Source organism: Triturus cristatus, chromosome 8, assembly GCF_964204655.1.
Source record: "Triturus cristatus chromosome 8, aTriCri1.1, whole genome shotgun sequence".
Lineage (NCBI taxonomy): Eukaryota > Metazoa > Chordata > Amphibia > Caudata > Salamandridae > Triturus > Triturus cristatus.
This window is the reverse complement of record NC_140591.1, coordinates 48,502,859-48,519,026: the sequence shown is the minus strand read 5'-3', so window position 1 is coordinate 48,519,026 and position 16,168 is coordinate 48,502,859. Positions and strand designations below refer to the sequence as shown.

Genomic DNA, 16,168 nt, shown 5'->3' with positions numbered 1-16,168 from the left:
GTTCTCCTTCAGGGTATCTTCATCCTGGTGCAAGGGCACCTTAAGTGCCCCACTAGGGCAGTCAGTCAGCCATCTCCCTTAAAGCAGTGTCCAGGCAGCCCCTCCTGGCAGATTGGTTACATTTCTTCAGGTTTGGTTCCGAACCTGGCAAGGCGAGTTGGTAGTCATCACTTGACAGAGAACCTCTTGGAGCTCTAGGGATCAACACTTGGTGCAGATACCCCAGATTCAGGAAAAGAAACCCTAGCACATTGTCTGTCTGGAAGTTTCTGCCCCATCTTTATACTAAAGTTTCAGAAAATAGTTCTGTATTTCAGCAGTCAACTCTGAGACTGGTTCAAAGTAGCTCTGCCCTTGTGCTTACTCCACTCAGACTGGTCCAGTATAGGACTTTGTCAGAGAGTTTGAGCAGAAAGGTGGGATAGAACTGAGAGTATCCATGCAGGAGAGTTCCAAAACAAGGGTACAAAGGCAAGGGAGACTGTCCCACTTCACTATGGGGTGAAGGGGTAGAGATGAGGTAACACTTTCGGAAAAAGTGGGCTGAAAAGGGTCTGTTTGGTACTCCTTTGCTTAAAAGGGGCCCCTGACTCTTTCCTGACCTGCTACACCGGATCCCTGGAACGTTCTTGGGGAAGCCCTTCACATCTGCTGTCTTCATCGTATGTACTACTAGAATATAGCGAGACAAAATAGATTCCAGCGTGGGGATGTAGATGCAATAGCCATGTCCTACATGGATGTACAAAGAATCCCTTTGCAGGAGACTGGTAGATCAATGAAAAAGACACGGGATGGGCTGGTAGGCCATCCTCCCAGCAGGGGACAAGAAAAAGCGTATCCTGCTGCTAGAGTCATAGTGCTGCCACCATGGTCAATCCCGTGCAGCCTGATGATCTGATAGTTGCGTTAGCCAAAGAAGGTTCATATGGTTTGTACCCCTCTAGATCACAGAGCCATGCTCTGGGTCTAAGTCTGTGTCACAAAAGTGCTTCCAGCACACACAAATGATTGCTACAGTGATTTTGAAGCATGGGCTCATGACCTCCAGAGCATAGCAGAGGACATTATTCCTTCCCAACACTATTAAATAATACAAATGGGGCCAGATGTACGACCATTCTTAGCGGTCACAAACGGAAATCTACCCGTTTGTGACCGCTAAAAAGGGTTGTGGTATGTACAAACCTTATTTTGCGAGTTGGTAACCTATTACCAACTCACAAAACAGGGTTTGTGAATTGCTATTAGGAAGGGACGTGCCAAGGGCGTCCATCCCTAATAGCGATTCGCACTTGTATGTATGACTGTTTTGTGACTGTAAATGCGGTTGCAAAACAATCACAGTTACCATCTACTTCAAGTAGGTGGTAAGCCTGTCGCAAATGGGAAGGGATCCCCAGGGGACCCCTTCTTCTTTGTGAATGTATGCGAAAATATTTTTTAAGAACAGACTGTGGTCCTAGGGACCACTGCCTCCCCAATAAAAAATGAAAGGAAAACTTAAAGGAAAACAAGCTGCGTTTGAGAAAAAAAAGTAGTTTAAAAAAAAAAAAGAAAAAAACAGACATGGTGGTCTGCTGTCCCCAGCAGGTCACCATCCCTGTGATATGTGAGATTCCTCAGAGGTCGCAAATTGCGACCTACCCCATTAATATTAATGAGGTAGGTCTTTAGCGACCCCATTAGGAATTGCAAACAATGTCACTTTGCACTACACATAGGTCCTGAAGAAAGCCATACCATTAAAGAGAGCATGGCTGAAACATGTTGACTGACTAGTATATTGGAGTTACCTTAGACCTCCATAATATCCGTCTCTCGCTTTTATTTACTGCCAAGGGCCCATTCATTAAAATAATAATTTTTTCTCTGTGAGACCCTTAGGACTGTCTTTTTAACATTCACTCACCCATTTTCACTACACTCTCACGACACAATACCTGCTCCGCTGTATCCAGGCGTTGTAGCACACCTAAGGTGCACTCGGGTGCCTTGGGTGGGGCCCAATGATGAAGCATGTCACCAACTAGGTTGGTGAGTGAGAGCCTTCCTATAAACAAAATGTGTTTTCTTTCCAATACAAACATACGCGAGGAGCACCCACTCCAGAGCTAGTTCTCTTTGATTGAAACATACATACCCAGGGGAAGTGAACTGGCTCCAGTACCTTTCCTCCCTCTCCCTTTGATTCTTATCAATGTCTACAAAGTGCCACTCATAAACAATATCAACAGGTGAAAAATGTGTGCACTAATGATATCTCATTATTTTTCAAAGTTTTTTTCCTCATTTCATTGCATGGAATCCAACCCATCCGTGCAAGACTGGCGACTCCAGAATTGAATCTGTCTGAAAAATTCCAAGATCAAAACACTGTTCTTAGAACCCTGTGACCTCTAAAAGTGTCTGTGAGAAAGTGCCTCTTTTGACATGGTTAGCCCCCACTTTTTGCCAGGACATTGATGTAGTTTCAATTATAGTGCCTAGGGTCCCTGCCAATCAAGGCACCTGTGCCGGTGCTTCTTCCCTGAAAACTATTCCCTAATTGGCCCTTCAGGCCCCCTTTAAGTCCCTAATAAAAGGTACCTGGGTACCAAGGGCATGGGGATTGAAAGGGCCCCCTAGGGACTCCTCACATAGACCATGTAGACTGCCACTGAAGCATGCATGGCCTGGTGCAGACAAAATGAAAATGTTGACATGACACACTGCCTGTGTTCCATGCTGGCTACCACTGCCTAAGGTATAGGTAAGTCACCCCTCTAGTAGGCCGTACGAGCCCTAAGGCAGGGTGCACTATATCCCAGGTGTGTGGGCATATCTGCATGAGCAGATGTGCCCCTACAATGTTGGGGTCTGTTCCTTATTGTATGTAAGTGCCAGGATAGCTATAGAGAGTACGTGGGCGGGAAACTCAGCAACTTGAGTTCCACAGCACCATGATGGCTTCACTGAACACAGGAGTGTTTGCTACCAAACTACGTCTCACAATAAACCCACACTGATGCCAGTGTTGGATTTATTGTAACATGTACTCAGATGGTACATCGGAGGTGCCCCCTGAAAACCTACCGACCCTGGTGTGGGCACTGACTGGCTTTAGGCAGCCTGCCACACACAGACATGTTTCTGGACCCCTGGGTGGAGAGCCCCTGCTCTCTGGGACCAGAGACAATGCTCATCCAGGGCAGAGGTATCACACCACCGCCCCTAGAATGGGCCAGTGCTCGAAAACAAAGCTTCAAAGGTCTGCCGCCTTTGTAATGCGACCCCCAGTCTCTGCTGCTAGCAGCAGATGGCAGGCCCTGGTATACACCTTCACTTTGGGTGGGAAAACTTAGAAAAGCTAGGAGGTGCGCCCACCTTTGCCAACTCCACCTCTGAGGTGGAGGAGGCGAAGTTAAGCACATTTTTCAGTCCCCTCCATCTTGAAGATGAAGGGAATCCTCCAATCAGGGCTAGGTCTATGCCCCCTCCCACTCGAGGGTGGCATAATAGTCGGTTTAGTCACCCCAGGTAAGGTGCCCATATGCCCTATCTACAACCTCCCTAAAAAGCCCCCTAAATTTAGTATTTAAGAAGCTCCCCCAGGCCTAGTAATCAAATCTCTGCAAACTACGAAGAAGACGCCGTGCAGAAAAGCCTGAAGATGACTACTGACTTGGCCCCAGATCTTTCGGCCTCTCTACAGCTTTAAAGACTGCATAGAAGACGATGCCTGTCCTGTGGCCAGCGACTTTTAGAACCCATAGGAAGACTGCCTGCACTGCCTGCTCTTCAACCAGATCTCCTGAGGACAGTGGCCCTGTCCAGAAGAATCCAACTACAAGGACTCCGGATCCAGCAGAAACCGCAACTCCTGTCCACTCTGCACCCGACGCCCACCGCCTGAGTCTGAGTGGCTTACCGGTCCAGTGAAGTCTCTCCAACGATATTGGCCTCGAATTCAGCATTGGTTGACCCCACCTGGATCCCTCGACAATGCCTGCTTCCTGAATCCAGTGGCTCCCCCTGACCGCGACTGGCTCCGGTATGAAGACTCCGACGTCTAAAGGCACCTGAAGCCCTTGCACCTTGCTGAGCTGAATCAACGGTGCTCCTATGACCCTCTACATCTCTACTTCTGCTGTTGTTGTTCTTCCTCCTGCAACCTCTGGTGCGACGCCTGCAGCCTGTTTGTTGAAAGCAGAATCTTCATTGAAAAGCATTGGGCGCTTGACTCTGAATTTGCACCCTGCTGCCCCTGTGCCACTGGTGGTGTATGTTTGATGCTGCTTTGTCCCCCCGTGCTTGACCTAACCCCAAAGATTGGCCCCTGCAACCGATTTACTTACCTGCAAGCAGTGTGGCTTCGAGCACCCTCAGTCTCAGTGCCGCTAGTGGTGCAGTTTTGGTACTCACCTTACCTTTGCCCCTTGCTGACCTTGGGTCCAGAAGACTGAAATTGTAAGTGTGATACTTACTTGTTTAACCGCATTATTGTTTTCCTCCATAGGATAACATTGAACTGTTTAGAAATTGCACTGTCAACTTTTTTAAGTGAAAAGTATTTTTAATTAAAAATGTTCTTACCTTATTGCGAAGATCTTGGTCTTAAAATATAATATTTCAAAAAAGCATATTTTTCTAAAATTGGTGTGGATCTCCTTTTTGAGTCGTGTGTCCATTATTAGTCATTGTTATGCAATAAAAGTCTGCTCGCCCACAGTTTCACTAATAGAGCACTTTGGGTTTTACATTGAGCCCAGTACACTTCTGAAGAACTCCTGGACTCTGTGCACGGTATAATCACCTAGTGACATACAATATACAGAGGAAGCTTCCTACATTCTCCATAGGATTGCTTCCCCCTTGTGAACTGCAACCAAACAATAGCCCTGTGAAAGTATCTGCAAACTGGACGTCACAATGCTCGTTTTTTGGTGATTCCACATGTGAATAGTCTATAAAATTGCATTTTTCCAGCTGCACATCAGGGTGTTCTGCCTTTATTGCTTCTGTCTCAAATAATCACTCACACTGGGAACACTTCTGCCAATCTCCAAAATTCAAACCATCCAGCACTTCTCATCTTTGACTTGTATTTGACTATGCATATTTCCCCTCTCGTAGGTCTCTGTACAGGCTCTCAACCAGATAATTGGCAGAATTCAAGATGTTTTGTCTTGTGCACAAGGCTTTACTGGGATAAGCATCCTGTGGTCGTACTGACTTATTGGTACCATGTTAGCTGACCACATGCCTAAAATTAGCTACGCAAAACTTCATCTCACCTGATGAATGTTCTACTGTTTTTTGGCGTAGTGCATTTCATGCACAGGGTTCTTCCCTATGGAACTTGCTTCCTCTTCCTTCTAAATACAATTTTCTAACAATTCCGAACTTCCTAAAGATGCACCTATTCGGGTAGGTTTTTCACCTATGAGGCAGTTGACTTTCTGGCTGCAGATTTTTGCTGCCTCCATTGTTCTCTCAGCAGTTTTTTCGAATCTGCGTAGTAACTCCATTACTTATGAAGTGATCTAAACTGACCAAAATAGTTTTACATAAAATAGATCTTTTCTTTTGAGCCGGTGTTGCACATCTTGGATGTCAAGAGTGTCCTAGATTCTGTCTAGATGGACATGGCTCTTAGATTTTCAGACACTTGTTTATAAACAATTCTAAAGGAAAGTTCATAAACGACCCCACTTCTTTAAGATCTGCTAGAGTACTTACAGGTATTAATCCTTTCCCTCAGAAAGTACATAAATTACACATCAGAAAAATGTCTGTTAAGGGAGAGGCAAGATGGCCGCCGTGAGGTTGTGGTGAGAAGACGCTCCAGTTCTCTCTCCCCTGATACACCTGATGGCTAGTGGATGAAGATTGTATACCCTATACCTATCCTATGGATTTCACTGTTTGGTTACAGGCAGGACTAACCAGCTTTTGGCTAAAATATCCCACGTCTAAAACCCAATTTACACGGTTTGCTCTAAGACTAAGTAAGTGGGAAACCACGGTGCGGGGTCAATTGACGAGGATGCCAGCGCGATTGGTAAAAGCCCTCAAGGATAAAGAGAAAGATAAAACAAATCTTTCAAATTCCGATCTAGCGAAGACCCAGCGAGAAGGTGAGAAAAGTAGTAGCGATCCACCCTCGGGAATACAACGACGAGGGTCAGGTGCAATACGGAAAACAATATTACCCCAAAAGATGAAGAAAAATGAAAAGGTGTTCAAACCTCGGACAACGGAGAAAGCGGAGTGTGCCGAGGTGCAGCGGAAAACAGACTCAACGGGGCCAGATAGCCTCGATCGAACCCGCTCCAGACAAGTCCCGGAGAATTTCAGCAAAGATACATCCACAAGTGTAACTCAGGGTGAGAACAAGGGGAAAGACGCAACATTGAGGCAGTCTACCTTGACGAAAGTCTTCGCAGCCAGGAAAAGTCCCCTTCTGCAGCCTGAGTCGGACACCGAGCAAATCGAGCGAACCGTGACTACGAGCGTCCTCGAGGACGCACCGGAGGCGCCCGTTGCTAAGCAACCACAAGCTTCGACGGCAGCACTCGCCAGCAGCTACGGGGACGGCGGAGAAGGTAACGCAGGCATTACAGACTCTAAGGTATTACAACCTATATTCCCCAATGACAGTGAGGTGGAAGTAACAAAGGGGTCTAAAAAAATCTTGATGCCAGATTCTAGTAAGTGTTCATCTGCACCTGGGGTATCTGGAAGTACGGACATGTTAGAGGCACTTATTCAATTAGAAGCTGAGATGGGCAGGAAAAGGGGCAAGGAAGCAAATAATGACTTTAACTCAACAGGAAAAAACCCTATGTCGGCTATTGATGTTAAAAATGCGGGCCCAGAGAAAAAAGAGGGAGCTTCAGCCGACGGGGAATGTTTCTTTTCGCTGAATGAGGACACAGACATCTCCCAGTCAACTGATGACACATCAGAAGAGGGGGAGTCAGACAGGGAAATAAGTTCTGATTCAAACTTCTCTATGAAAGAGGCTACACAGAAAAAGAGAAAGGCAAGGGGCAAGAGGTACGGCGGAAAACTTGAATCACCTACAGTAGAGGGGAAGAAGCTAGACTGGGACTATTCTGCAACGTCGCAGTCTTACGCGGAGGAGGGCAAGCCCCTAGATAATACTCCCATTCCTGCACAGTACCTGGCCCCTTTTGACACGATCTGTGCTACACTCAAACAGATGCAAGGGGAGGCAAGGTCGGAAAGTCGGAGGGCCAGACAAGCCACAAAGAAAATCCACAACACCCTTAAGAAGGTCAATAAACTCTATGAAGGGGTTGCCCAGCGAGTGACTGAGGTAGAGGAGCGGACTGGGAAAATAGAGGATGATCTTGGGGGTCTGCAGGATTTCAAACAGGAACAAGAAAAACTGACTAGTGATTTGCAATGGAAACTGGAAGACTTCGAAAACCGTCAGAGGCGGAATAACATTCGCATTTTGGGGGTGGCGGAAGGGAAAGAGGGGGACAACATTATGCAGTTTGTGGTTAATTTGTTTAAGGGAGCTTTCCCTGAATCACAGTGGGAATGGGAAAGAGAGATCCAACGTGCCCACAGATTCCCCTTTACGGTTAGGAAAAACCAAGGGGCCAAGGGCCAGGCAGGCCTACTCCCACTTCCAAGAGCCATTTTGGTATATGTGGGGAACTTCTTGCTCAGGGAGGAAATTATAAATAAGGCTAGACCTGATAAGAAAAGAACATATGAGGGAACCACATTCTTTGCTAGACCAGATTTTTGCCATGTAACGGTAGAAAGAAGATGGAAACTCAGACAGCTTATCAAACCGTTTCAGGCACTAGGGTCTGAGGCGTTCCTCTTATTTCCGGCGAGGTTAAAGGTGGTCTTCAAGGGCAGAATGAGTATCTTTCTTTCTGAGATTAAGGCCCAACAGTTTTTGGAGGAAATTAAATCGCAGAAAGGGGGCTGAGAATTATAAGATAAAAATGTTAAATCCTAAATGCTAAAAGCTTGAAAGTCACTAGGTGAGATTTATAGACTAGGAGAGGAAGACTTTAGGTATAGGTATCTCCCAGATTGGTTTATTCTACTAAGGAGTTAATACACACAAAAGATTAAATAAGTTAGGTTAAAGACACATAGGTGGGGTATAGGATGAGCTAGGGGTTAGGTGTGGGGGGGAGAGTGAGGAGCGTTCGCCGCGAGCTAGTGCGGCTGCACATAGGTCTCTGGACCTATTTGCCAGTAAATGCAGGGAGGGGGGTGGAGGACAGAGGACAGAGGGTGGGGAGGGTGGGGAGGGTGGAGTTCGGAGGTAAAAAGAGGGGGAAAAATGGAAAAAAAAGGGAGGTAGGGTTCAAGAAGCAACACAGGAGAGCACAATACTACACGCACGGAATTCATAGTGCACAACACAGATTTGCTATAAGGTGGAGTCTAAATGATAATCAAAATCATCAGATACACTTTACAAGTCACAACAGAACAATAGATAGAATAAGGTATGCATTGCTGGATAGAACCTATGATGGGTCCTAATGAGTTGTAGGATTGCTACCATTAATATCTGTGGACTCAACGACCCAGGGAAGAGGATTAGGGCGGCGGCATTACTTAGGACGCTAAAGCTGGATTTGGTTTGTCTTCAAGAAACTCATGTTGAAGCATGCAAGGGCTATCTATTGGACCACCTAGGATTTGCGGTATTAGCAAATACAAAGCAAGGGACTAAGCATAGGGGAGTGGCGATACTAGGAAGATCCACTGACGTGGAGGTGATAAGGAAAAAGGAAGATCAATGGGGGAGGTGGGTAATCGTCGAAATAAAATTTAAGGGGGAAAAATGCACTATAGTCTCTGTGTATGGTTCAACAGAGGACGATCCCGAACTCTTTCAATTTTTGGACATTGAGTTGGCATTATGGCCCGAGCCAATTATATGCTGTGGCGATTTTAATATCCATGATCCCAGTAGTTCATTTTTATATCCGGGAGGGACATACGCAGGGAGAAAAAAGAGAACCCATAAGGCACTCACAGATATGGTGTTGAACAACTCATTAAGGGATCCATGGATTAAGCTAAACTTAGGCAGTGATGGTAGTACCTATTACTCAGCCCCTCACAAGGTGCTTGTCAGATTAGATTATTTTTTGATTTCATCTTCCCTGATGCCAGAGGCGCAGATAGAAAAGCAACCTCGTATCATCTCGGACCATAGTCCATTGATATTGACGATTAGAATAGGGCAAGTAAGGCGAAAGGATACGCAATGGACATTCGACAGAGCCCTGCTGGGGGATGAGGGATACAGGGTTTACATGTCTAATTGGATTAAGGAGTACTGGGAAATTAATAAAGGCACGGCTCCGTCACAAATAGTATGGGATGCTTTTAAGGCCGGAGTTAGGGGTGAGACGATGAGCTATGTGTTCTCATCACAAAAAAAGACACGGCTGGAAATTAAGGAGGTTTACCAAAAGATATTAAGAGTAGAGGAGGAATTGGTTAGGGATATAAGAGATAAGGTATCAATAGAAGCACATTTATTAAAACTAGCGGTCCTCAGAGCAGAGGCGACAGAATGCACTTCAAAAAAAGCAGTAGAGAACTACTTAACTAAGAGGGAAGCTGCTTATGAGCTAAGCGACAAGGTAGGCCGTCTATTAGCAGTACGCACTAGACAGAAATTAGCAGCATCAGATATTCAGGAGATTAGGGATAGGAATGGAACTAGGGTCACTGCATCAATCGAGGTGAGGGAAGTGTTCAGGAAATTTTACGAAGAGCTATACACGAGGGACAAGGGAGCGTCTATAAGGGAGATTCAAAATTATCTTAGTAAGATTATTCCTCCGGTTTTATCTATGGAAGAAAAGTATAGATTGGACTCTCCCTTTAGTTTGGAGGAATTCTATATGGCACTAAATATGCTGCCATCGGGTAAAGCAGCCGGTCCTGACCAACTCCCGGTCGAGTTTTATAAGGTATTTTACGAAGTTCTTGGAATGGATATGTTTCAGGTTATGTTGGAAGCACAGACAGGGGATATGATCCCCGATTCATGGGGGGAAGCAGATATCATCGTCATTTTAAAAAAAGGAAAAAATTCGCTGCTCCCAGGATCATACAGGCCTATTACATTGATGAACGCTGACACAAAAGTCTATTCTAAGATATTAGCAATAAGACTCGCAGAAGTAATAGAGGGTTTGGTAAGCCATACTCAGCACGGGTTTATTCCCGGTAAAGGTACCACACAACATATTAGACAGGTAATTACAGCTTTCGATGCGGCGGCTGGCCTGGGGGACCCTATCGCGGCGCTCTTCTTAGATGCTGAGAAGGCGTTCGATAGGGTCTCCTGGGAATATCTATGGCAAATACTTAAGTGGAATGGCTTCGGGAATAGCTTTACAACCGCAATGCAGACTTTATACAAAAATCCGTCAGGAAAGATAAGAGTCAATAGGGGTAAATCAGCAGCAGTTAGTATTGGAAGAGGGACCAGACAGGGTTGCCCATCCTCCCCATTATTATTTGCACTTTACCTGGACCCATTGATAAGGAATATAGATAATAACGTAAGGATCCCTCCAATTAGATTGAATGGAAGTATAATGAAGTCCCTTGCCTATGCTGATGATGTGGCCATTTTGACCCCCAACCCTAGCATGGCCATAGGAGAAATTGAGTCTGAAGCACAAAGATTTGGGAAGGTATCGGGGTATAGCTTAAATAGCTCTAAAACACAAATAATATGTAACCAGTATATAGTCTTCAACGATCAAAGAGTCACCGACTCAGCGGTATATCTGGGGGTTGCAATTACAGCAGATTTGGAGTCACTAGTACAGAAGAATTTGGCGCCCCTAATGCTAAAAGTTAAGACGGACTTGGTTCGAATGAATAATTTGCATCTGACTTTAATGGGCTGTATCAATGTTATAAAAATGCTAATACTGCCAAAATTCTTATATTTTTTTAGGACAATACCGCTATGGCTTGAGATGAAATGGTTTAAAGAGCTTGAAAATATGTTAAATAGATTTATTTGGGCCCATGGAAAGACTCGTAGGGCATACCGCTTCATGTCTCTGCCTAGAGAGAGAGGAGGCTGGGGAGCCCCTGATTTCAGATTGTATTACTGGGCAGCTGCATTACAATACATGCGTGGGATAATAGGCGGGGGCGGCATCGATGGCAGAACACGAAATGACTCATCTAGAATATACGCTATAGTGTTGGGACCTGAGGTGGAGAATTCCCTTCTTAAATGTATTGATTTTGCATACTATAAAAGAACCAGGTTCAAGACGGTACAAGCAGCAATTAAGATTTGGAATGCAGTGCGGAAAAACCTTGGCCTGGGCAGATACAATAGATATACCAGACTGTATAAAAATGTCTCCTTCCCAAAGCAGATATTTTGGGACATTACAATGGCGGTTTGGATGGAGAAGGGGGTAGTACAGCTTGGAGATTTGAGGAACACGGAGGCGATGATCCAATTTAAGGATTTAGTAAATACTTTTGGGTTAGACAGGAGGGATTTTTTCAAATTTTTGCAGTTAAGAAGCTTTCTGGGTGATAAACAGGGTGGAAGGAATGGGTTTGAAAAGGTAGAAATATTGGAGAAAATAAGGTTAGGGGGGGATTGCTCCATTAGGAGCTTCTATGCGAATCTCCTAGCAGGTAAACCAGATGACTTGGATAAGCAGATGGCAAAGTGGGCAGACAAGCTGGCAGGGGAGCCCAGTTGGTTTAAAGATTCATTGGACCGAGGGCGTACTCTCCTCTGCTCAGCGCCGCTGCAATCACAGCACTATAAAACTCTCTACTCGTTATATTTTACTCCAGCAAAAATAGCAAAGTGGGGGGGCACCGCCGGCACTACATGCCCAAGGTGTAGTTCCCCTGAGGTAGATCAAATCCATATATTTGCGGCTTGTCCGCAATTACAAACAGTGTTAAAAGATATAGGAAAATTTCTTGATGCCTCCCTGGACATTCAAGTTACCTTAAACCCCCCGGAAATACTGCTAGGAATTGTTACGGATACTAACATTATCCAGAGAGATTTTATTTTTGTGGCAATGGCAGTTTTTAGACTCTGCATAGCCAGGGCCTGGTTGGATAAAAACCCACCTACAATGCAAGTCTGGCTTACTAACCTATTGTCTACTTATAATTTGGAGAAAAATATATATGCTCGGAAAGGTAGAACAGGAAGGAAACTGGGGCTAAGGATATGGGACCCTATAATAAAATGGAAGGAGGGTATTGGTTAAAAGGGTTAAGCTGGGAAAGCCCGGATAAATCTGTTGTATGTGATATTGGAATGTGTATCGATATTAATTCACTGTATGTAAAATTTTATGAGGATCCAAATCTACTATCGGAGATTATGCGTTATATTGTGCTAACTGTGTAATGGTGAAATTAATAAATATATTATAAAAAAAAAAGAAAAATGTCTGTTAACGACTATGAGACTTCTGAGAGCAGAATCCAGAGAAGCATCGTATGGGCACAATGGGGAATATTAACATTACAGCTGACAAAAGATCACACCTGAGTTTGCTTATTATGAGGAGTTTTGTAACTAATTGATCACGTGGGTTTGGAAGTGATGAGCTTGTGAGCTAGGGCCGTTGGGCAGAGCATGGCCCAGATGATGCAGAGTTCTTCTCTTTGACAATTTGATGCATGAAATATAAGCCATGTTATTCTTAACATTTATATTGCTAGGGCCCTGTGATAGTAGGTGCTATACTGAGTTACTCTTTCCTGTTGCTGGATTTCGTGACATTCTCTTGTAGTGATGGCACTTAATACCATTGAAGTGCACAATATTTGTCTAGTCAAGGACAGCTTACAATATTCCTACCAAATGTCTTACTGTAAAAGAACTGACATCCTTTAATGAACAATAATACCCCCATTTACTTTTTATAAATCATGCTCCTTATAAGATTTTTGACTTTTAATTTTGTTCTGCAGCTCATCGATCCAAGTCAAGAAGTGTGAGTGAGAACGCATCATGTATATGCCCGCTGAAGAGACAGCAAGGAATTCCTAAGAGTAAGAGAAGCTTCACCTGCAAGGAGTGTGAGAATATATTCACTAAGATGTCATGTCTTCTAGGTCATCAAGGATCACATACATTTGGGAGACCCTTTTACTGCAGCATCTGTGGAAAGATGCTTCTTCTGCAGCATCAAAGCACAGTCACAAGGGTGGGGCCATTTTGCTGCACAGACTGTGAAAAGAACTTTACTAACAAGTCCAATCGTCTGAGGCACCAGAGAATCCACACACAGGCTCGACCCTTCCAACGTACTGAGGGTGAGAATACCTTTACTCAAACGAACAATCTTCTAAGGCGCCAAAGAAGCCCCAAACAGGTGAGGCCCTTCCATTGTACTGACTGTGATAGGAGTTTTAATCTGAAGCACAACCTTCTAGTTCATCTAAGAATCCACACCGGGGAGAAGCCTTTTGACTGCACTGATTGTGGGAAGAGCTTTACCCGAAAGCAAAATCTTCTAACTCATCTAAGAATTCACACTGGGGTGAAGCCTTTTCACTGCACAGAGTGTAAGAAGAACTTTAACCGGAAGCAAAATCTTCTAACTCATCTACGAATCCACACAGGGGTGAATCCTTTTCCTTGTACTGAGTGTCAGAAGAGCTTTAAGAACAAACAAAATCTCCTTACTCATCTAAGAATCCACACCGGGGAGAAGCCTTTTCAATGCACAGAGTGCGAGAAGAGCTTCACTCAAAAGGGAAATCTTCTATCACATCAAAAGGTCCACACAGGGGTGAGGCCTTTCCAGTGCAACGAGTGTGAGAAGAGCTTTAATCAAAAGCGTCATCTTTTAGATCACCAAAAAACACATACAGGGGTGCGGCCATATCAGTGCACTAAGTGTGAGAAGAGCTTTAATTGGAAGCAAAACCTTCTAACTCACCTACAAATACACACAGGAGAGAGACCCTTCCACTGCACAGTGTGTGAGAAGCGCTTTTTTCAAAAGCGTGATCTTCTCAGTCATCAGAGAATCCACACAGGGTTGAGGCCTTTTCACTGCACCAAGTGTGAGAAGAGCTTTAATTTTAAGCAAAACCTTCTAGCTCACATACGAATACACACAGGAGAGCGGCCCTTCCACTGCACCAAATGTAAGAAGAGCTTTATTCAAAAACGTGATCTTCTCAGTCATCAAAGAACCCACACAGGGTTGAAGCCTTTTCACTGTACTGAGTGTGACAAAAGGTTTACTCAAAAGAAAAGTCTTGTGAAGCACCAGAGAATCCACACATAGGTGGGGCTTATTACATGCACCAAGTGAAGGAGACTTTTCCCTAAATGATTTAAAAGTGGCAAAAGATTTGATGCAGAAAGGGAGGACTTTAAATGCAGCAAGTAGGTTTAAAAAAATCCTTATTGGCAGTTTAAAGAAAGGAACAGAAAACAGCGACAAAAGAAAAGGAAGCAGCATGCGTAATGTCTCGTCTCATTATCAGTGGGCTCTTAATGCGAGTACAGAGTCGCTAGGATATTATCACGATGTGTACTGCTTAGCACTCATTGATACATTTGTCACCCATGCTATTGTGTAGAGTGACATTATGATTGCCAGTATGGGTAGCTGTTAGAAACTACTCCATCACACTGCAAAAAGCAGGTTAAGCTTTGATCAACACAAAAGTCTTGTAAAGGATCCAAAAATCTTGACCAGAGTGAGGCTCTTGCACTGGAGAGAGAACGAGAACAGAAATACTCAAAAGATAAATCTGACCTGTGGCTCAAAAATATACCCCAAACCAACACCTTCACTTTGCACCCAAAACATTTATTTGCAAGGTGCATGCAACAAGCAAACCGTTTACAAGGAGAAAGTTCAAGTTTATTTATTTTGCATAGTTACTTAAAACCATTGCAACATCATAAAACTACCAATAAAAATCATTATTATTCACCAATAAAACCAATGGTACTCCTAATAAAATGCAGTACAGTGCTTACGTAACTAGTGTAAAAATGTCTGATACGTACCTTCAATATACACCAATGGTATATGACAGTAAAAATCAAGAGTTCTGGAACTGTGCAGTGCTGTAAAGACGTAACTTCTGTAGAATCAGCTGATAAGACCATCAGTGTACATCATTAGTATATGCCAAATGAGACCAGGAGTCCGCATAATAAAGTGTGTTTACAATGAGAAAGGTTTTTAGCCTTTTATTAAAACACTTCATTACTTTTGATTTCTTATTGCCATTGTGAAGTTTATTGCATACAGTGCCCCTGCACGCTGAACCGCTTTTCTCCTGTGAGATTATGAGCAGTATATCATACTAGAGGGTTCATAACAATTGGAGTGAATAGGCGCATCCACATCACCACTCCGAACTATATTTCTCACAAGAAGTAATGAGATGCTAATACAAATTAATAGCCAAGGTAAACCAAGGAAAAATAGACAAAAAAAGAAACGAGAAGGGAATCTTTTCTTTTAAAGACGAGAACCCTCACTCACCCAAAGGTGACATGCTTCATCATTGGGTCCCCTTTTACACACTGCAACCGCAAGGTATACAGTGTGGGCTACAACTCTCGAAAAAAGAAGAGGGGACTGTGAGGTGTTTTATAAGGTTACCAATTTAGGCAATGGGAGTGAGGGGCAGAGTGCAAATAAAGAACAGAAAGTGTATTAAAACTAGCTACTGGGTGACAAAGATCAATTTAATAAATGTCACCATGGGCTAGGGTTAAAAAGAAAGTGATAAAGGACTGAAATAATGTCCTAATCGTCAATGGTCATGGTCAACATGTTTCTGCCAAATGACTATGAGTTCGCGGCATTCATCAGGACCTCCAACGTTGTCACTCTGCTACAAAGTTAGTGAAAAATGGAATAAAAACCATACTTAGTTGTTATGGTCGTTTATGACAGTGGCTCCAGCTGCTTTCCGGTCCAGTGTCTATAGAAAACAAACATGAATGTCAATTTCGTTATATAGTCCAACCATTGTTGACTCCCTTCAAAACACCACACACATGATACCAAACTACACACGTGAATTTTAAAACAACCAAAAAGACGTCTAGATAGACATCAAATGACTCACCTAAAAGGTAATTTTAATTTACCTCCACCTTTATGGGAGT

General features: G+C 43.9%; 1 protein-coding gene across 1 annotated transcript in view; it reads left to right on the top strand.

Annotated features, from left to right (window-relative positions):
• Positions 1–15,461, top strand: part of LOC146800026 (uncharacterized) — a 139,092-nt gene extending 123,631 nt beyond the window's left edge. The window contains exon 5 of the mRNA XM_085623699.1: positions 12,991–15,461. Coding sequence (XP_085479825.1) covers positions 12,991–14,318 — 1,328 coding nt within the window. The 3' untranslated portion in view covers positions 14,319–15,461. The remainder of the gene's footprint in view (positions 1–12,990) is intronic.
• Positions 15,462–16,168: the final 707 nt, after the last annotated feature.